This window comes from Anabrus simplex, chromosome 5 (assembly GCF_040414725.1).
Source record: "Anabrus simplex isolate iqAnaSimp1 chromosome 5, ASM4041472v1, whole genome shotgun sequence".
Taxonomy (NCBI): Eukaryota; Metazoa; Arthropoda; class Insecta; order Orthoptera; family Tettigoniidae; genus Anabrus; species Anabrus simplex.
This window is the reverse complement of record NC_090269.1, coordinates 148319645-148343756: the sequence shown is the minus strand read 5'-3', so window position 1 is coordinate 148343756 and position 24112 is coordinate 148319645. Positions and strand designations below refer to the sequence as shown.

At 37.1% G+C, this 24112-nt stretch overlaps 1 protein-coding gene across 2 annotated transcripts in view; it reads right to left on the bottom strand.

Moving 5' to 3' along the window:
• LOC136873861 (valine--tRNA ligase) overlaps positions 1–24112 on the bottom strand; it is a 292221-nt gene that overhangs the window by 104635 nt on the left and 163474 nt on the right. For both annotated transcript variants that reach the window (XR_010860187.2, XM_067147153.2), the window contains exon 12: positions 4764–4923. Coding sequence is in view for 1 of the 2 variants with exons in the window: in XM_067147153.2 (XP_067003254.2) it covers positions 4764–4923 (160 nt within the window). In the remaining variant the exon portion in view is untranslated. The remainder of the gene's footprint in view (positions 1–4763; positions 4924–24112) is intronic.

Sequence of the window (24112 nt, the reverse complement as noted above, 5' to 3'; positions counted from 1 at the left end):
AGATTGGCGGAGGAGGGTGTGGTGGAGGGTAGGAGTTAGGTGGGGCGTTAAGTTTGTGTGTTGTTGGTTGTGAGAGATTTGCATGGTCGGACAGGGAGGGAGTCGTGTTTAGTTGTGGGAGATTTGCGTGGGCGGACATGAAGGGAGTCATGTTAGTTAAAGTAGTGGAGTTTCTAGAAGATGTCAATTTAAGATTTTTAAGAATGTAGTTATGTTTTGGATTTAGAGTTTGTAATAATTTGGGTAAACTTTCGTATAATGGATTTTTGACTTCAATTAAATCATTGAAGTATAGATTTTTGTTGTAGTATTGGTCCAAAGATATATAGATGCTTTCAAGTTCATTAATCAACTTTCTTTTGTCTACTCTTTAATAACTGTGAGGTCTTGTTCTATCGTTGTGAAGATTTAATTCTTAATTTACTAGATCTCTTTGTATTGAATACGTGGATATTAAAAATAACACTTGTAACATACTTTGTATTTACGTACATTTCAGTACGGACCTAACATGAGAATTATAATGTGCAATAAACGCACTCGTTGATCTTCAACACCCGAAATTAGGCCTAACATTGCCAGCCGCTGATTTTGGCCGAACCCGGCAAGCGAGACATGCGTGTAGCGGCCGGTTGTAGCTGACTGATGGATCGTCGTATTGAAGAGACGCGTAAAATAGATATTGCCGACAAATTTTCAACGGCTTCTCTTCGATAATATGATGCCAATTTTTAAGTTAATGGTTATAAAACCCACGGAAATAAAGAATAATTATGCAGCCACAAAAAATACGGCATAACTGAAGCCAGTGTTCGGCGTTGGCATGAAGACAAAGATAGTCTAAAAATGCGTACTGCACACGAAAGGCATTAATATGATTATATGAAGTACTTTTTAAGCCTGATTAAAATTTTTTGAAGGAAAAAGTGGGGTTCGTATTGCATTCAGGGTCGTCTTGGATGGCATTAAACACACACTTTCACGTAGTATCGGATTTCGAAAAATAACAAACAAGGAAGCTGTTACCTCTACAACAGTGGTAACACCAAACAAGGCACAAACACAGTTAAAAGGGGAAGGTAAGAGCACAATACACAATATAAGAAAACACTACACACTCGGAAAAACAGTAGCTGACATTACGCGGATCTCCAACAAAACATGTACGTAAATATCAGTAGGGCCAACTAGTGAACAATAAACCGGGAAGATGAAAAAGACTGGGAACCTACCAAAGGCATGGACATGGCTTAGATGGCGGATTCCGAAATAAATCGCCGTGATCCTTAGATTTGAAAAATATTATTTACAAAATAATTTTACAAATACATTTCAAATACAATTACAAGTTACGAGCTATAAGTTCAGTGATATACATAGCTTATTTCGTAGCAGTGTAAATTCAAATTTCAAATCAACTATACATCTAGTTACCAATGCAGTTGTACAATGCAATTTACAGTGATGTGAAAAAGGTTATCCAAAATCTAACGTACTTCAAGTGATACAGAACTACCAGAGGCAAACCCCAAGGGTAATAATATTAAACTACATTCTACATATTTTAGTGAAACAAGAAATGGGAATGCCTCGGAAACGAACAGGTAAGCTCAGCTGAAAGACTAAGGCGTCATAAGTAACTAATTTGGTGAATCTAAGCGAGGTTAGGGCAGACTCCTGTATGAAAAGCAAATCGTAACATTACGGAAATTTCAGCAGGAACGGAATTCAAGAGTGCTTACCCGAGGAGTGTACCATCCCGGAAACCGGGGGACGTCAACCAGCTAGGCTGCTTGCAGGCAGATAGACCAAGACCGACAGAATTCAGGATACCGAATTAATTCGAACACTGCCTCGCTCACTATATATAGGAAATTCCTGCCTTGGAGGCAACCAATCAGCGTGCACGAGTTCCCTATCGCCACCTAGACTCACCAATCACAACCTTACTTTCGATCGCGAACTTTGACTAACATTCTAGAATACGCCTGATCGCGAATGTCGTATTTCCAGAACAGTCAGAAATATTTTCTAGAATACATAACAAACAAAGTAACATACCCTATACAAAAGTTATGTCACGTTCTGGATCTTTCCAAGAACTATAGAACAGAATTCTACTATTTACAAGTGCACGTCACCAATCTTACACAGTACAGGTTAGGTCATTACGTTATCTTATGCTCTACAAATAACAGTACAGGTTAGGTCATAATAAATAAAACATTATATAGTACTTCGCCAATAAAGTCTTAAAAAAAAACACTTTCCACTTGCACTACATAGTTCACTTGTGACAGAAGCCATAGTGTGGATATCATCCATGAAAATGCAAGTTTTGAACAAACTGATTGCCATTTCATACCGATTTTAATGTGTATGGGGGTTTTTCTGACTTTTTTTTTTTTTTTTTGCTATTGGCTTTACGTCGCATCGACACAGATAGGTCTTACGGCGACGATGGGATAGGAAAGTGCTAGGACTGGGAAGGAAGCAGCCGTGGCCTTATTAAGGTGTGATGTGAAAATGGGAAACCACGGAAAACCATCTTCAGGGCTGCCGACAGTGGGGTTCGAACCTTTCTGACTTTTACAAACAAAAACGGATATAACGACAGCCCCCCATAGCGAGTAAATTTTTCGCTGTTATGTATTCTCGCTATAGCAGGCTTCTACTGTATGTGAATTGGTTTAGTAAAGTTGGTAGTTGACATGCAGTGGTTGCAGTCTCCATGTTGAAGTGATAGGCAGTTGTTAAAATGGTGGGTTGTTGATGTTTCTGGAGTGAAGTGTTTTTGTTTGTGATATAGTGATTAAGGTTATGTGTGTTTAATTTGTAAATAATTGTAAATAAATCCGTGTACGCAAGTTGACAGCATTTTGTGTGCGTCATTGTGGTAACATCAGTAATCAGTTAGACCATCATTGTTTGTAAATACGTCATTCCCTAAGTCCGCCATCACTGCTGACATGTGCACAAGATGTGCGGACACGGCCTTCACATTTTAAAATGTTCCTCACATGAAAACAAATACTTTTATGCGGCTCCTAGTGGTAAATTTGGGGAGTACACACCCTTCTTGATAAGAATATACTGATATGTGCTACCATCTAACGGAAAAGGAAGAACTCCGACGGTTTCTAAACAAAGCTGAAGATGACTCCAAACAGCGTCGAAACTAGTTCCAAGTATAAATATATGTTGTAAATAAACTTATAGCATTTATTTGTATTGAAAAGGTGGACCCTTTTAAGTTTCCTATCTTACGTTCTCAGTTCAATACGGACAAAAAATGAAATTCTTAGATTTAAATGAAGCAGCCAAGCAGACAAAATCGGTAGCCTACCGTTACTTGGGCTTAAAAATCAAAATTGGGAAAATAGGCAAGGATATAGCATTTATCAAACGTCTGCATGCTTACACCTATGCCTATTTCCCACATTTTGGCTGAAGATGACGCCAAACAGCGTCGAAACTAGTTCCAAGTGTAAATATATGTTGTAAATAAACTTATAACATTTATCTGTATTGAAAAGGTGGACCCTTTTAAGTTTCCTATCTTACGGTTTCTAAACGAGTCTGCATGAGGGATGAAATATCATTCCTGGCACTTTTGGCAAGTTCACGGAGGAATGAAGAATCATTCCTTGGCGCTCAAAGAGTTAACATTTCATGACTTCATATGAAATTCATTATTTTTTTCAAGTTTGTTTCCAAATTAAAATTTTAAAAAAAGTTGGTCATATCTGATTTAGGGCCGGTATTATAATAGAGGTTTAAACTGTTGGTTCAGTTTAAACTTCGGTTTATCTGTTAGTCGTGTATTATAAAGCTTAATCTTCAGTTTAACAAGAGATTAATTTTACTGCCACTCATCTACCGTTTAAACTGAAGTTTAAGAATACATAACCTTACAACATGGCAGAACGAATGGATCTCAAAGATATTTTTGAGGTGTTAGAAGAAATACTAAGCGATGACGAAGAAGTGAATCAAATTATTGAAAGACCACGGGCACAACGAGTTTTTCAAGCAAGGGGACGTCACTTTCATATATGGAATGGAAAAATAGTTTTTAAATAAGTTTAGGCTTACAAAACAGACTCTCATAACCCTATTTCGGGAAATTGGTGCTAGAATCAAACATGCAATGAAAAGCTAAGAATGTAAAAATACTTTTTGAACTGTTTGAATGTCAAAAGTGTAAATCTTAGAAAATAAAGTGACTTCCTTCTATTTCAGAAATCATGCTCTAGAACCCCTCAGTCAGCTACTAATAGCATTGCGGTTTTATGCCTCCCGTAGTATGTTTATTACAATGAGAGATTTCGGAGGAATTCATAAGGCCACTGTTTCACGGACTACATAAATATTTATGTACTAATTGCACAAGCAATTCTATTTCCTTACAACTAAAATTAAGACAACGTTTATTGCTTTTATCCGCCATTTTACCTACAAGAAGTAAACAAAACATTATTGATAGTCATATTTTCTTGCAAGTCACTGCAAAACATTATCGACAGTCATCTTTTCTCGCAAGTCACTGCTACCAAGATCGTATATTTCCTTCTTCGCCTCTGTTTAACTTAGACCGGCAATTATAAGACTCAACTTCGGTTTAAACTCAAGTTACAGTTTAACTCAATCTTCAGTTTAAACCCTCATTATAATACCGGCCCTTAAACATGAAAAAACTGATTTTATCAAAATCTGCAGCCATGAAGTAAACGAATCCCTAGTAAGAAGTGATACAAACGTACTTGTAACATTCTGCGAGCACAGGGTGAACCTTAAAGCGTCAGTCCCACACTGTGGAATTCCGTCAGGAAACAGCTTCTTCTGCCCAGCAACAGCTCTCTGCAGTTCTGACTCTGACAGCAGGCCTGCCTTGTAGCTGTGTTGGACTTTCTCTGACAAACCCTGTTGACAAAGAGAAGTCATGAAGTAGAGATGGGCAAAAAAAACCACAACAGTTCCGGACTCGGAGCTGATCTTTAAATGAACAGTACGCCAAAAGAACAGTGTTCCATGTTGCCTGCACTCCAGCGAGTTAGGTCTAGCGACATCCTGTTCCAAGAGAAGAGTGTTCTGTATCGTCTGCACCCAGCTGGATTGGTCCAAAAGCGACTCCAATAGTGTTGATTGGTCTAGGTATTTGAGAACCGCGCATGTTCCGCTTTTGGCTGATTGTTCCGACTCTGGGCGAATATGAGGGCTAGTTCTCTACACTGGTTTTGATGTTCTTTGATACTGTTATATTATTATCATTGGCTGCAATGAACAGCAAGTGAGCATCAAGGGTAGGGGACGGGAATCTTTGAAATATTAAACTTTAAGAGGCGTGCATCTTGGTCAGCATTTTAACAGATACTGAATACACTGTAAGCATGCACGACACTGATCTTTAAACCTTTGTTCATATGAATTCTCGCTGCATTAAACCACATGCATCATCAAAGCACTCTTTTACCATGATTTACGGCTGTTTATATTGTGCTATCCACTGTAATTTGTTCATTAGAAATGTTAGTAGACTATTAAACATTGCAATGTCAATACAGTATACTAAATGTTATTGAACTACATGTTTCATATTTTCCAATACCTGCCTTCTTTTGCCAGATAAAAACCTTAGTTAATCTATAATTGTTAGGTTCTTCTGTCTTTCAAAACTAATTCATGATCAAATACATTTTATAAAATACCAGAAAATTAATTTAATGTAAGTAAGGTGTTTCGTTTTTCAGATTTCATTAATACCCAATTTGTTGTGATAAAACCATGTTTTAACATTTTCTAGAGACATCAAAATTAAAGGATGAAACTAGCAGGGAGGAAACAAATTTCGAGTTAGCATTTATTAGATTTTTTGATATTTTCTAATTCTCCACTCCCTAAACCTTTGACAGTTATTCAGAACATAGTATTTTTTCGGAACAGGAACAACCAGAACTGTTCCAGATAATGGACAACTTCGTCCATCTCTATCATTAAGTATACAAACAGTGTTAGACTTGCAGATTCTTGCAGATTACGCGCAGCAATTTTGGTTCTTAGTTTCTTCTCATTCTGAATATGTAAACGGTTGTGGTTTCATTTTAGGGAAAATATCATGATGAAGAGACAGTACTTGCATTAACTATGACATATCTTGCCAAGACCTTGCCGCTGTTGAAAGAAGGAGGGAGTTTACTGTCCTGTATGAGGCAGAGCTGGTAAGTTTCAGTCCATGAAAGAATTGCCTCCCAAAATAGTCAATGTTCCCTCCTCTTGTATACCGACTACCTGAAAATCCTAAGGGAAGTGTTTATGCCTGATGATTGTGACGAATTACAGACTGTTCTCAATTCATGTGGTGACTGGTTTAAGAAATGGAATCTTTCTTCCAATGTTAAGATGTGCAACACAATCTCCTTTTCATTGCTAAAGCAATGAAAGAACACTGCCAATACCATCCAGGGAAATACATTGCAATTGGCTTCTCAGGTAAGAGACCTAGGTGTTATAATAGACAGTAAACTAAACTTCTCTGCTCATATTCAGTCAAAACAATCACGTGCTACGCGTACCCTAGGCATCCTTTACAGGTTCACTGAAATTAAATTAAATTAAATTAAATTAAATTATACTTTGTCTCGTATGTTCTCCCCATTATTGACTTTTGTTCCCCTATTTGGTCCTCATCAGCTATCACAAACATATCTCAACTAAATAGCATTTTTAGCTTTTCCACTTTCGTTAATACTTGCTTCACGTCGCACCAACACAGATATGTCTTATGGCGACGATGGGATAGGAAAGGCCTAGGAAATGGAAGGAAACAGCCGTGGCCTTAATTAAGATACAGCCCCGGCATTTGCCTAGTGTGAAAATGGGAAACCACGGAAAACCATCTTCAGGGCTGCCGACAAAAGGGCTCGAACCCACTATCTCCCAATTACTGGATACTGGCAGCACTTAAGAGACTAAATCCTGTTTTTACAAATATATTTGACCTGAGAAGCCATTTACAGTTCTCCGATCTATGTTACCTTAATAAAATAGTCAATGGCTACACCAATGTAATACTCTTCCGGTGTACTTCCCTATACACGTTCCTCCCCACCCAACATGCAACCGGCGCACTGATCTCAAAACAACGCTTTATCTTCCACCGCCTCCCTACTCTTGGTAACTCACTGCCCGATATCGACATATTCACCCTTTGCATCCCTTCAAACAAAAAGTTAAGAGATTCCTTTGAAGTCCTCACCAGGATTCCATTTCTTCAGTCCATCCAACCCTCAACTTTTCTTCTTCCTATACTCCGCATGGCTTTACTTCTAAATTGATGTTTTGCAAAACAAATGAGCATCGTCTTACCTCTGTTCCCAGCCGCAGTGAGAACAGCTGATACAATACGACCGGAGTAAACAGCCCTCATAAAAAGTAACACCGTACTCAGAAAAAATAATGAATCTGGATTGAAAACAAATTCACAAAACAACACTTTCTAGCAACATCCAACAGTAAAAAGAGAATATATTAAGAATAAAAAAGTAAGTAATTCGTCTTTATTCGTGGTGAAAAAAGGATGAGGAAATAACACATCACTCAGAGCTAATGACTGGCACAGGAAGGAGGTTATGGGCTACAAAGGGAACACTCCACTGATCTCAGAGTCACTTTCTTGCCACTTGTCTTATTTGAATTACAATGAGACATGCTAAATACGCATGAAGTACACTAACCAATACATGAACGTAAATAAAACTACAGCTATATTCTCATACACTGAACTATTAAACCTGTATTGTACTAACTTGTGCTATGCTAAACTGTAAATTACACTACACTGTACTATACTAGAAAGATAAAGACTAATACGAAAAACAAAAATTACTGAAGAAAAATGCACAAGATTGCAAACCATACCGAATACTATACACGCTGAGCGAGATACGTTAACCACGTGGTGAATGTAAATTTAGAATCGGCAACTAGGCTTTGAGTTAGTACTGTGCCGATATAAGTCGATATGAATGGCAGCTTGGGATTGGCTGGATGTCTATGTTTCAGCATACAACCACCAGATAGAGCCAAAATCTGTCAAAACGTCAATTTAGAAGTAAAGCCATGCGGAGTATAATTCTGTAACCCACACTTGCCAGTTATCGTTGTCACTGTTGTAACATTGTTATTGTTAATAATTTATTGTTGATACTTAATATTATTGTTTATACCTATTGTTATCTTTTATACTTATTTAAACTTATTTATTAGTGTAAAATGGTCCTCCATAGACTGTACTAACTAACTAACTAACTAACTAACTAACTAACTAACTAACTAACTAACTAACTAACTAACTAACTAACTAACTAACTAACTAACTAACTAACTAACTAACTAACTAACTAACTAACTAACTAACTAACTAACTAACTAACTAACTAACTAACTAACTAACTAACTAACTAACTAACTAACTAACTAACTAACTAACTAACTAACTAACTAACTAACTAACTAACTAACTAACTAACTAACTAACTAACTAACTAACTAACTAACTAACTAACTAACTAACTAACTAACTAACTAACTAACTAACTAACTAACTAACTAACTAACTAACTAACTAACTAACTAACTAACTAACTAACTAACTAACTAACTAACTAACTAACTAACTAACTAACTAACTAACTAACTAACTAACTAACTAACTAACTAACTAACTAACTAACTAACTAACTAACTAACTAACTAACTAACTAACTAACTAACTAACTAACTAACTAACTAACTAACTAACTAACTAACTAACTAACTAACTAACTAACTAACTAACTAACTAACTAACTAACTAACTAACTAACTAACTAACTAACTAACTAACTAACTAACTAACTAACTAACTAACTAACTAACTAACTAACTAACTAACTAACTAACTAACTAACTAACTAACTAACTAACTAACTAACTAACTAACTAACTAACTAACTAACTAACTAACTAACTAACTAACTAACTAACTAACTAACTAACTAACTAACTAACTAACTAACTAACTAACTAACTAACTAACTAACTAACTAACTAACTAACTAACTAACTAACTAACTAACTAACTAACTAACTAACTAACTAACTAACTAACTAACTAACTAACTAACTAACTAACTAACTAACTAACTAACTAACTAACTAACTAACTAACTAACTAACTAACTAACTAACTAACTAACTAACTAACTAACTAACTAACTAACTAACTAACTAACTAACTAACTAACTAACTAACTAACTAACTAACTAACTAACTAACTAACTAACTAACTAACTAACTAACTAACTAACTAACTAACTAACTAACTAACTAACTAACTAACTAACTAACTAACTAACTAACTAACTAACTAACTAACTAACTAACTAACTAACTAACTAACTAACTAACTAACTAACTAACTAACTAACTAACTAACTAACTAACTAACTAACTAACTAACTAACTAACTAACTAACTAACTAACTAACTAACTAACTAACTAACTAACTAACTAACTAACTAACTAACTAACTAACTAACTAACTAACTAACTAACTAACTAACTAACTAACTAACTAACTAACTAACTAACTAACTAACTAACTAACTAACTAACTAACTAACTAACTAACTAAATAAATAAATAAATAAATAAATAAATAAATAAATAAATTTTAAAAAATAAATAAATGCACTTTGTTGGATACAATTTAGGAATAGTTTTTTTCCATAGCATTTGAAAGATTTAAACTGTGAGTCAAGATGATGGCATGTATTAACGTCAAAAGCTTTGTGACGCAGCAAGGGTTGGCATTTCTGAATTACGGTATGAGAGAAGGACCATGGCAGGAATACAGTTGTATATGTTGTAATGCAGACAGAAGCAAAAGACTTTTTCCCCTCATGATAGGAAAGTTTGATTAGCCACGATGTTTTAAGGGCATTGAGTACTTTCCATGCAAGCACAGTCATACAGGGCATCTACAATGCATACAGTACAGTAACCCAATGAATAAAGTACTTGCACTTGTTATCTTTTATACTTATTTAAACTTATTATTATTATTATTATTATTATTATTATTATTATTATTATTATTATTATTATTATTGGTGTAAAATGGCCCTCTACAGGCTGTATCTAATAATTAAATAAATTATTTTACACTAATCTTGACAGGTGAGGGACTCCTTGGAAACAACTTGGCGAACGAAATGGAATTCGATGTGGAGCTATCAATATTAATGGGGCTTATGGAAGAAAGAAAGTAGAACTGGCTGAGTCAGCAAAGAGGATGAATCTGGATGTGCTAGGAGTAAGTGATATTCAAGTAAGGAGAGATAACGAGGAAGAGATAGGAGTGTTAGAAAGGGAAGGGCAGAGTCTGGGGTAGGGCTCTTTATCAGGAAGACCATTGCACGCAACATAGATTTTGTTAGGCACGTAAATGAGCTAATGATGTTGGTAGATTTGTCAGTTGGAGGAATTAAGACTCTAATTGTCTCCGTGTATTCACCATGTGAGGGTGCAGATGAGGATGAAGTTGACAAGTTTTAAGAAGCATTGAGTAACATCGTGGTCAGGGTCAACAGCAAGGATAGGATAGTGCTAATGGGTGATTTCATGTGAGAGTTGGAAATAGAACTGAAGGATAGGAAAGAGTGATTGGTAAATGTGGGGAAGATATGGAAGCTAATGGGAATGGGAAGCGTTTGCTGGACTTCTGTGCTAGTATGGGGTTAGCAGTTACGAATACATTTCTTCAAGCATAAGGCTATTCACTGCTACACATGAGAGGCTAGGGGTACCAGATCCATAATAGACTATATCTTAACCGACTTCGAATTCAGAAAATCTGTTAGGTATGTGCGAGTTTTCCGGGAATTTTTTGATGATACAGACCAATATCTGATCTGTAGTGAACTAAGTATGTCTAGGCCTAAGGTGGAGAAAGTGAAATCTGTCTGCAAACGAATAAGGGTAGCAAATCTCCAGGACGAGGAAATTAGACAGAAGTACATGGATATGATTAGTGAGACGTTTCGAACAGTAGACAGTAAGCAGGTTCAGGATATAGAAAGTGAATGGGTGGCATACAGGGATGCTGTAGTAGAAACAGCAAGGAAATGCCTAGGAACAACTGTGTGTAAAGATGGGAAAAGACGAACATCTTGGTGGAATGATGAAGTGAGAGCAGCTTGTAAACGTAAAAAGAAGGCTTATCAGAAATAGCTCCAAACAAGGGCCGAAGCAGACAGGGATTTGTACATAGATGAAAGAAACAGAGCGAAACAAATAGTTGTTGAATCCAAAAAGAAGTCGTGGGAAGATCTTGGTAATAACCTGGAAAGGCAAGGTCAAGCAGCAGGGAAACCTTTCTGGACAGTAATAATGAAACTTAAGAAGGGAGGAGAAAAGGAAATGAACAGTGTTTTGAGTAATTCCGGTGAACTCTTAATAGATCCCAGGGAATCACTGGAGAGGTGGAGGGAATATTTTGAACATCTTCTCAATGTAAAAAGGAAATCATCCTGGTGGTGTTGCGAACAGCCAAGCTCATGGGGAGGAGGAAAATGATGATGGTGAAATTACGCTTGATGAAGTGGAAAGGATATCATAAAGCAGCAGCAATAGATGAAATTAGACATGAAATGGTGAAGTATAGTGGGAAGGCAGGGATGAAATTGCTTCATAGAGTAATAAGATTAGCATGGAGTGTTGGTAAGGTACCTTCAGATTAGACAAAAGCAGTAATTGCACCTATCTGTAAGCAAGGGAACAGGACGTATTGCAACAACTAACGAGGTATCTCATTGATTAGTATACCAGGCAAAGTATTCACTGGCATCTTGGAAGGGAGGGTGCGATCAGTCATTGAGAGGGAGTTGGATGAAAACCAGTGTGGTTTCAGACCACAGAGAGGCTGTCATTATCAGATTATCAGTATGCGCCAGGTAATTGAAAAATGCTACGAGAGGAATAGGCAGTTGTGTTTATGCTTTGTAGATCTAGAGAAAGCATATGACAGGGTACCGAGGGAAAAGATGTTCGCTATACTGGGGGACTATGGAATTAAAGATAGATTATTAAAATCAATCAAAGGCATTTATGTTGACAATTGGGCTTCAGTGAGAATTGATGGTAGAATGAGTTCTTGGTTCCGGGTACTTAGAGGCTGTAATCTTTCACCTTTGCTGTTCGTAGTTTACATGGATCATCTGCTGAAAGGTATAAAATGGCAGGAAGGGATTCAGTTACGTGGAAATGTAGTAAGCAGTCTGGCCTATGCTGACGTCTTGGTCTTAATGGCAGATTGTTCCGTGAGCCTGCAGTCTAATATCTTGGAACTTGAAAATAGGTGCAATGAGTATGGTATGAAAATGAATGGTATGAATGGTATGAAAAATTAGTCTCTCGAAGACTAAACTGATGTCAGTAGGCAAGAAATTCAACAGAACTGAATGTCATATCAGTGATACAAAGCTAGAACAGGTCGATAATTTCAGGTATTTAGGTTGTGTGTCTGCCTGCTGCCATTTCTTGATGGATACAGTACTTTTGCACATCCATCTCTTGGCACAGGCCAGAGTAAAGTGTAGCTTCCACAGAAGTCTCAGTCAACATCCATGGCTGTGACAATATGGAAGTTGCTAGGGTATGGGTAGTGCTGAGTAATGACATTCAGAGCATGACTAGTGCGTCTGAGTGTTATGAAAGGTGCTGCTCATAGGGTCAGTCATGCTGCAATAGTACTTTCTGACCCAATGAGGAAAGCAATGGCAAATTACCTCACTCCTCATCTTGCCTAGTACGCCTCATTTTGGTGCTGCCATTGGTTTTTGGGGTTTCCTTATAACCACATAAACTTTTGGTGGTGCTATTTGAGGATCCAACCAGCCTCTGGGCTGATGACCTAACAGACAGACAGACAGGTTGTGTGTTCTCCCAGGATGGTAATATAGTAAGTAAGATTGAGTGAAGGTGCCGTAAAGCTAATGCAGTGAGCTCACAGTTGCGATCAACAATATTCTGTAAGAAGGAAGTCAGCTCGCAGACGAAACTATCTTTATATCAGTCTGTTTTCAGACCAACTTTGCTTTACGGGAGCGAAAGCTGGGTGGACTCAGGATATCTTATTCATAAGTTAGAAGTAACAGACATGAAAGTAGCAAGAATGATTGCTGGTATAAACAGGTGGGAACAATGGCAGAAGGGTACTCAAAATGAGGAGATAAAGGCTAATTTAGGAATGAACTCGATGGATGAAGTTGTACGCATAAACCGGCTTCGGTGGTGGGGTCATATGAGGCAAATGGAGGAGGATGGGTTACCTAGGAGAATAATGGACTCTGTTATGGAGTGTAAGAGAAGTAGAGGTAGACCAAGACGATGATGGTTAGACTCAGTTTCTAACAATTTAAAGATAAGAGGTATAGAACTAAATGAGGCCACAACACTAGTTTCAAATCGAGGATTGTGGCGACGTTTAGTAAATTCTCAGAGGCTTGCAGACTGAATGCTGAAAGGCATAACAGTCTATAATGATAATGTAGGTATGTATGTATGATGTTCCTTCAGGCTAGCAACCCGTTGGAAGGACATTTGATTGCTTTCAAGTCTTGCAAAAAGAAAAATGCAAGACCATAACGGAACATATGGCCCAATACTTGGAAGGAAGATGATGATGATGATGATGATGATGATGATGATGATGATGATGATGATTTTACACTAACAATAATAAGTTTAAATAAGTATAAAAGATAATCGATATAAACAACGAATAAAGCATATATTCCTCCTCGTCTTTTATTCATACTGTTTTGTTTTTCTTTCATTACATAAGGTTTTGTTTGCCAGTGAGTTATCCAAGATCATTATTTGAATATTGTAAATGCACCTTGTTGGGTACATTTCGGAGATTGTTTTTTCATGGCAATTGAAAGGTTTAAACTATGAATCAAAGTTAATTGCATGTAGTAACAGGTCTTAGAATATTTTGTGATGCAGCAAGAGTTGGCATTTTTAAATTACGAGTTGGCAGTTAATTCAAAATCATGTAATTCGAAATCCAATTCTTGCATTCCAACTATTTGGCATTGGCTGGTCATTGGTATAGACGTTGTAAAACACTGGAGCCAGGGCACTTCCTTGGGGCAGACCATTCTTCTGGATCCTCCATCTAATGTTCTTCTCATGGGAGGAGATATAGCTTTTGTTTTTGAAGAAGGTGCCAATCAACAATGTCAGTTGGTGATCCCCAGTCAATCCCTACTTTCTTCAGTAGCCTCCCGTGATTCATGGTGTCATATGCAGCTATAAAATCAATAAAAGGCATTCCAGCAATTTCCATTCTCTCAAATCCATCTTTGAAGTACTGGGTGAGGTTGACAATTTGACCACAGCATGATTTGCTGGGCTGGAATCCTGCTTGTTGATGGATGAACTTTCCATCCAGAAAGTTCTTACAAAATCTTACAAAAACTCCTACATAAATTACATAAGTTAAAAGACTTTATATTTTAAATTAAGTTTCCACGGGAAAGTTCGTCACTTTCCCTTGAAAACTTCTTTCAGGTCAGCAGCCAAGCTCATTGAACAACATGTTACTATATAACTTATCTGAATCATGTTAACATTTAATGCCCTCTTTATTTTAAAAGTAACTGCTCATTTTAATATCCAGATATTGATATATACATTTACAGCAAACTCTTGATTATCTGGATTAATGCATACCCGAGACAACTGAAACACAAGGATAATCCAAAATGTACGTGTTCTTACCAGAAACTGCGCGTTTACTGTATTTAGAAAACATTTGAAAGCCCATTCTGACACTTACGTGTAGCTTACCGGAAACTGGCAACTTATTTACAAAATTACATCTAAATACACCTGCACTTCGTACGACTTGCTTTCAGTTCACTTCCGGGAAATAATCGTCCCATTTTTTCTGTTTCTGGTTTTCATTCACATTTTTCCTGGCGACAGTCCTCATTTTCTGGAGAGTCAAGACATTGGTGTAGTCAAACGAATTTTGTCCTGTGCACTCTAGTAACAGATCAACGCATTCCAAAATCCTGGTTCATAGGCACTGCTATTTAACCACTCGCGGATAATTAAAACAACAAGTTTGCACATTTCTCTCATCTTCCAAGCACATGTAAACTGTCCATAACTTCAGCAGCAACAAGAAATTTGATACAGGTTAACATTCATTTCAGTGATTTATTTTAGAGGCTATTATTGAGATCTGTTGGTGGCTGGAAAAGTATGATTACCAATGCTTTCCTCCTGGTGATATTTAAGAGTATGCTTTAACTTCGTATGAACACAGAGCAAGAATTCTGAAAGGAACCATCCTAGAAGAAGACTTCAAACTTTTCCTGTGTTGGAAATGATCTACATTTAGCTCCTACGGAAATGGTCTGGCAAGGATATAGCCAGATAACGAGATTAGAGTCATGACGTTTCAGGGACAACCTACAGTGGGTATGGTGCACGTAGCACTTTACAGTGGTAAAACGTGAGTCACATGCACAAAAATGCATTCTAAATTAAATCATTTGTTCTCATTATAACAGAATACAGGCTTCGATTTGCATTTTTAAAATCGCCAAACTATATATTGATAATTTACAAACCAGATAAACTCCACCCAGATAATCGGGAGTTTGCTGTACTTCATTTTTTTTTTAAATCATACAGTCTCATATTTTCTCGATCATCTGACTTCATACAACTGTATTCCATTACTTCTGTTCTAGATATATTTTGATCATGTACTACTTCTCCAAGACTGAATTCATATCATTCAGCAATTTCTCTAATTCTTCTGCAGACTGAGATTAAGTAAAATCAACAAATCTTGGATTTCTGATTTCTTCTCCTTGAACTTCGATTTCCTTCACTGCTAGCTCCATATACATAAAAAATGATGGGGACAAACTCCAACCCTGCCTAGTTCCCTTCTGGGTAGTTGATTCTGTTTCATATCCCTTCACTCTTACCAATGCAATTAACTTTGAGGCCGCCCTGTTCAAGGCTTTAAGCCTTAGTACCTTCTATTCAAGTTTACTGGCCAAAACACAGGTGAGAAATGTGGCTTGCACAATAGGCATAATTACTAATGCAATTCAGCTGAGCCTATCTGTAGTTAAAAACATTGTTGAAAACATTTAAAAAAGTATAGGTTGTAACAGTTCCAATCACATGAACAAATACCACACACATATGCAAAAATACCACAGAAAAATTGTACTGAAATAAGCACGTGCTCACAAAAATGAAGTGTTGTCATCACATACATATACTGAATATACACAGAAAAAAGAGTACAGGAAACATCACTTCAATGGGCCTGATAATTTCAAAACAGCTGGAGGAGTACGTGGATAATGTAGAGTACATCAGTGACAGGATAATGAAAATTAGATTGAGAACGAGGAACGAAGTGAAGGACTTCATACAAGTGTCTGCACCACAGACAGAGAACAAAGAGGAGGATATAGAGGAATTCCTAAATAAACTGGAAAAAGAGATAACTGATGTGCAAGTGATTATAATGGGAGACTTAAATGCACAGGTGGAAAACAAAAGACAGGGAAAGGAAGAAGTAATAGAACCATATGGATATGGGGAAAAGGAATGGAGAGGTTTTTTTTTTTTTTTGCAATTTGCTTTACGTCGCACCGACACAGATAGGTCTTACAGCGATGATGGGATAGGAAAGAACTAGGAGTGGGAAGGAAACAGCCACGGCCTTAATTAAGGTACAGGGCTGCCAACAGTGGGGTTCGAACCCACTATCTGCCAGATGCAATAGTTGCGCGCCCCTAACCGCACGGCCAACTCGCCTGGTAAGAAGGAAACTAGTAGTCTTGTGAGAAGAATGGAACAACTGCGGGAAACACATGGTTTCGGAAGAAGAAAAACAGCACGAAAGTTACCAGATACAGTTGGGGTGATGTATGTGTATGTTTAGTCCTCAACCCGAAGGCTGGTTGGATCCTCAACAGCTCCGCCATCAGCTGTCATAGATGGCCTAGGCATCACTGAAGAGGCGTACTAGGGAAATGAGGAGTGAGGTAGTTTCCCGTTGCTTTCCTCACCGAGCCAGAAGTTGCTATTACATATCAGTCTGCCAAGCCCATTGAAATGCCTGCACCAACCGACCCTATGAGCAACATTTTCACACCATTCATAGCAGGGACTGGCTGCATAAGGAATGGCACTACTAGCATCACTCATACCTCGTCACTTTCATTATGTCAAAGCCAAGGATAAGACAAATCAATGAAAGTAACAAAATTGCTCTAGCCCATACCAGAAGACATAGTGCACTGTAAACACTAGGTCCTGCCCACAAACGCATGTTAGAAAAATAAAATCAGTAAATTATTATTTTCTGATGGAAAAGACAAATCGTAGACAGTTGATGTGTACCAGCTATACCAAGAGAAGCTTCGACGGAGATCATAAAATTGTGATAACAAAAATGAGTGTGGGGAAAATGGAAAAAAATAAAGGAGACAAGAGACAGTAAAATAAAAATGTGGAAATTAAAAGATAGGAAAGTACAGGAAGATTTTTACAAGTTCCTTTACGTTGCACCGACACGGATGGGTCTTATGGCGACAATGCAACAGGAAAGGGCTAGGAGTGGGAAGGAAGTAAAATGTCCTTAATTAAAGTACAGTCCCAGCATTTTCCTGGTGTGAAAATGGGAAACCACGGAAAACCATCTTCAGGGCTGCCGACAGTGGGATTCAAACCCACTATCTCCCGAATACTGGATACTGGCCGCACTTAAAGTACAGGAAGAATTTCTGGGGAGACTGAAACAACAAATTCCAGTTACTGACGTAGGAAATGTGGAAGATGAATAGTCCAACTTCAAAACGGCATTTTTAAAGCCAGGCAGAAAAAAGCAAGCCAGAGGAAGTATCTTGATAATAAAAGGAAATGTAAGAAATTGGTAAGAGAAGAAAAGTTAGGAAGAATTTACACAAAAGATGAAAATGGATGGAGATGGCAGTAAAAGAATGCTACGAAGCATGTTTTTTAAGCAAGTACTATTTTTAAATAGGCCACTCCAGCGCTTTGGTTTTCATTCGGAGCATGCACGCTCAAGTACATACATCTCTAGGCTAGCCACAAACACCATTATGGAAGCATTTGTCTGTATTTATGTTCGTTTGTGCCTCTGACAATTAATGGTCCTGCAGAGTGTGAAGTATGCGCTGTGATTCGTTTTCTAAATGCAAAAGACGTGAAAGCTGTTGAAATTCAATGCCAGATTAGTGAAGTGTATGGAGAACACATTATGAGCGAAGGAATGGTTAAAAAAAATGGGTTAGAGCATTTAAAGAAAGCAGTACTAATGTCCACGACAAGAAGCGTAGTGGGCGACTATCTGTCATTACTGAAGACTTGGTGCAAAACAAGCTGATGAAAAAGTTTGAGAAAACAAACGCTTTATGATTTTGTCTTTATGTTATGAGTTGCCTGAAAGTTCAAGGAATGTTCCTTATGAAATTGTGTCAGGACGCTTAGATTATCAGAAGTTGTGCTCATGCTGGGTGTACTAAGGATGTTGACAGAGGTGCACAAAACCAAGTGCGTCGGCAGTGCTTTAAATTTCCTTGAGTGGAACAGTATTGAAGGTGATGCATTCCTAAGCCAAATTGTCACTGGCGATGACACATGGGTGGCTTATGTTTCGCCGGAATCAAAACAGCAATCCATGGAATGGACACACTCAACATCACCCAAGAAAGTGAAGTGCAAGCAAACAATTTCAGCTCGCAAACTCATGTGCACTGTGCTTTGGAATAGGCAGGGTGTGTTGCTTGTGAATGTTTTGCACTGAGGTGACAAAATAAATGCCGAGACTTATTGAGAGACTTTACGTTAACTCAGTCACGCAATCCAAAACAAAGAGCATGGCATGCTCACAAGTGGGATACTTTTGCTTCATTATAATGCGCGACCTCACACAGTTATCAACAAGTATAATCAACAAGTATAATTAAAGAACCACCTAATCGATACTTTATTTTTTGCGTTGGGCAAAATTAAATAATTAAATATTTATATTTATAATTTATAATTATAATTATTATAATTATAATTTATAATTAAATATTTATATTTAATTAAAAATTAAATAATTAAATATTTATATTTAATTTTGCCCAACGCAAAAAATAAAGTATCGATTAGGTGGTTCTTTAATTATACTTGTTGATTATACTCATCGATACGGTCATGAAGTGGACAACTTGCAATACTCACACAGTTAATCAAACCCGAGACCTCATTGCTGCATTTGTTTGGGAACAATTTTATCATCCTCTACACAGTCCTAACCTAGCACATAGTGGCTACCACTTATTCCTTGAGAAAGCATTTAGAAGGGCAGTGCCGCGACGACGACGATGACCTAAAAACAACAATGCTGCAGTGGCTGGCAGATTTCTACGAGATGGAGTTCAGAAATTGGTTTCACGATATAACAAGTACCTTAATATGCTTGGAACTCACGTTGAGAAGTAGTTTATGATTTTACATACTGAATCCATGCATGACCTTTATGCCCTAAAAATTTTAAGTATTAAAATTACTACATGAGTCCCCATGTCAATTGTGACGAGGAGCTCGAATATATTCTTTATATCACAGAAGTGACATGTGGCAAGAGGTGGCTACCTTCCTTCCCACGCAATAAATGTGATGTCATCCGCACGTGTTAAAAATGGAGGGATACAGAAGAAAGTTTAGGTTGAATAAGTATATTTAAATGAAAGAATTAGTAGTGAACGCAGTATAATGAGAGTCCTGTATTTATCTATAAGACAATTGGTCTTTCGTAAGACAGATTTGAGACTGCTAAGCCATTTCTGTGGATATGGCAATGAGAGATGCGCATGTCTATATTACCCATGCCAAGTCATCAGAAAATAGTGCCTATCAAATGAGGTCATTTAACCAGTTAATTTGGTAAGAATAAATTTTAAATGTTCGTGAACACTGCCGCTAGCAAGTTAGCAAGTACGCGGTTACAGCAAAAACTCTTTTTAACACAGTTCCACTAAGTCGGAAAAATTACGCAAATTTTCTTGGCGGCAAAGGAAAAATGCCTGGAGAGAGGGGATAGCGTCTATAAAATAAGAAGGGATGCCATATTGAAACCCCTGCATTTGTATCAATGAGGCTTGAGAGAGAGAGTTGAACTCTTCAGTAAATCGATCGTCAAGAAGTAGACTAAGTCCAACAAACAGCTTTTTGGCCGATGTAGCCGGTGTCTTGACTCCATGTGGAGATAGTTCATGACAGAAATAATTTGATTAGAAGACGGTCAAGATACCGAAGTAGTATTTATAAAGTTGTAAATAATTGTGTTGTAAAGAAAGTAATTCGTGTGTGGGTAACAAATAAAATCAGTCGAGTGCGATCAACGAAGACGCCGAGTGAAGGGCATTTCTTTTTTTTTAATGCTTTATTTTCAGGAAACATGAAGAAAAACCAATGTAAAGCCAGAAATGTAAAAATGGCTAAAATGACAAAGGGTCATAGGTGAGCCTAAAATGGAAGCTGGCGTGCAGATAAAGTACGTGAAATACCATCTTACCGCCTATTATATCTTGTTTCATCATGTCAAACTTATATGTATTTGTAATGGGTATTTATGATGAAGTTGGTCACCCATATGTTTTCATGAATGTCAGAAATATGACAAAAGGTCACTTGCTTTGTTCTTTTGCTTGAACAGAAAAATTTAAAGTATTGCGAGTGCCGTGTAACATGTTGTAAAAGAAAAAGTTATTAGTGAGGGTTACGAAGTGATATCACGTCCAAAGTAGATCGTCATTTCCATGAATTTATTGCCTATATTTTTGTGATGTCAAGATGTTTTATTTGACGTAAAAATTTTCTCTTTGAATTTTGATGGAATTGGTGCAAGATATCCGTGGCCATTTTTCAATCGGGTGTAAGCATGCTGGCATGTTCAGTAATGCAGATCGGTGAATATCTATCACGAAGTGTAATACTATTCTATGTCTGTTTAAACTGTGTCTGAATGACAATAAATAACAGTACAGTTTGTCAGTCATTTTTGTGAAAATCCAGTTTAATAAAAATACGAGATCATTTTATGTGAAGTGGAAGCCTGTCATGATACCGGGATTTTATGTGAGCCCGAGGATGATATTTGTATAATGTTTGGGATGGAAAGGTGCGAGAGAATCCACGCAGGTGTTAATTTGCAACATGTACAATTATAGGACATTTAAAAGTAAAATCTATGTGCATATCTGTTTGGTCAGGAATATCGTATTTTAATTCTATTTGCAAAGTCGAATATTTCATTCTTGTAGACCAGTTACGCATGACAGAGAACATGTGTTTCATATCAAAGCTGAGAGCGAGGGTCGTCTGTTTCCAATGCCGCCAGCTGATCGGAGTTCGCAGTTCGAAGATAACGGGAGTTGCACTGCTTGCTACATGTTAAAAATGAGATTGCATTCTTTGGAACGGAGATCATTAAAATTTGCGAGAACTAGTTGAATTTTCATCCGGGAGTAACATGTAGGTTATTAGGTACTATTATTTTGTTCAACTGAGATCGTAATGTATATCTGAAACCACAAAGAGTATAATGAGTGAGGTTAGCCAATTTCATGGTTGTCCAAAATATAGAGTGATGGTAGTGATGACTGATTTATTTTTGAGGGGTGCACAAAGCTTCATGGAAATGTCATGATGAGATATGACATCATAATTGGCTTACATTGTACGGCGAGTTACTTATGCAGATTTTTGTTGTGTACTTAATTATTAGGGTTATCCAAGTATTAATCATTGTTAGTATTAGATTAAACCTAAAGTGTGATGATATGAAGTGAGATATAATACTGGAAATAAATTATGTAAAATTTCTTCCAGCTGCACGATTCTAAAGATGATAAACAAGATTAGAAAAAATAACTACGTCAGAATTTGAGTAGGGACTTGTGAAAGAAACCATTCGTCCAAGGAAATAGAATTTGTTGTTCATTAAGATTCATTAAATCATTTAAATTTATTAAATTATTCAATTCAGTGGAAACCATATTTGTGAAATAACTTTAAACCAAGTGAATAACTTAGATGCATTCTGGAAATCTTAGTTTATTTTTCTGGGAAAGTTCAATTATTAACGTAATGCTTAAGGGGACATATCCAAAGGTAATGGATTTTACTGCCACAAAGTATTGTGAGCGTTGTTGGTGTTGTATTATTTGACTTTGATTGATTGAGCCTTAAATGTGCTGGGATTAGTAAAGTGGAAACTTTGGTCATCAACTGATGTAATTTAATTGTGTTTAGCCTTCAGCTTAGAAACTTGGATGGTCATGGGGTCATCAACCTCAGTGACTTAGATTAGGGCTATATGCCACCGTAGCATCATTTTCTTTGCGGTCATCATCCACAATGACTTTAAAGTAACTTAGAAGTTTAGAGGTCGGTCCATGACATAGTCGCAGGTCATATCGATTCAATTAAGGGTCCATGCCGTACAGCCACTGTGTGGCACACACCAATTGGACTGCCTTAATTATACCCAGAGTCCAGAGTTCGTGTTACAAGGGCTGGACCATCAAGAATCATTATGATGGTACGTGCAGTCTCACATGGAAGCCGAATTTAAGGATCTCCAGACTTTATTTTCTTTATTTAATTTGAAACAATGGTTTTTAGTAACGATGCCCATGGCAGTTAAGTCAAAGGCTCAAACCAGTATTCTGCTACTCTGTGTTACATTACTGTGGTGTCAACTGGACAAGACTGAGTCCCAAAATATATTGATTTTAAATTTTCTTTCATGATTTCCTAAATAAAATACAAATATTTTTGAATAGACCTTTCATTTGAGTAGATAGATTAGGATTACTGAACCCTACCTTTTACCTCAGCAAGTGATGAAGAACCTGAAATGACCCAAGAGACAGATCTCATGAAAATTGCTGATAGGTAAGGAAGGTAGGTATCCTTCATAGTGGCCCAATAGTTCAGTAAATTGGCGCTCCAACGTCGGGCCTAAACCACTTAACAGAGAGGGCATAAGTACATCAAGGGAAGAACTACAAGTCGTATTGGTTGACATCAGTAAAATGATGACCAATTGTAGGACATATTACACGTTGGTGCACCAGTAAATTGGAGCTCAACGTGGGGGTCGAATCACTTAAGAGAGGGCCCAAGACCTAAGTCACTTGATGAAGAGATTTTTACATGTTCTGCACCAGTAAATTGGCACCAAACGTGGTGGCTTGAGTCACTAACAGTGGGGCCTTAGTCACGATAACAATGAGGAAATCTGAGTCACGATAACGATGAGAATATTTCAGAAATATCATGTACCAGAGGAAATGAAAAATAATGTTGAGGCTATGCCACATTATGGATGGTAAAATCGTGCACCAGAGTTGAGAGTGAACTCGAAGAAAATAGATGAAAGGATGGTAAAATCATGCACCAGAGTTGAGAGTGAACTCGAAGAAAATATATGAACGCCCGATGAGTAAGACTAGGAGATACTACTATGAGAGTAATTTATCTACTGAATGAAAGGTATAATTTAAGTATATGTTAGAATAATTTTCCAATATTTTGATATACTGGTTTTGAGTGTCTTAACTGATCACTTTGATCAAGTGAATGTTGAATTTCACATTTTATTAAATAATTATTGAGATAATGTTGTATTAATAGCTTGATATGATACATTACAATGTTTATCGTCTGCATTCATGAAGTACGTCATGGAAGTCGCAGGCTCACCAGTGACTAATTGGTCTATCATTACAATTATGTCTAGGGAGGAGGGAGAATTGGCACAAGGGCAGTTTCTCCAAATGCTTAAGGACTTAAAGGAGAGTATAGAGGCAGATAAGAAGGAACTAAGAGAAAGTATGAAGGCAGAGAAGAAGGAACTAAGTGAAAGTATGAAAGCCGATAGGAAGGACTTAAGTGAGAGTATTAAATCTATCAGCGATAAGTTAGAAACAGTGGACAATAAGTTA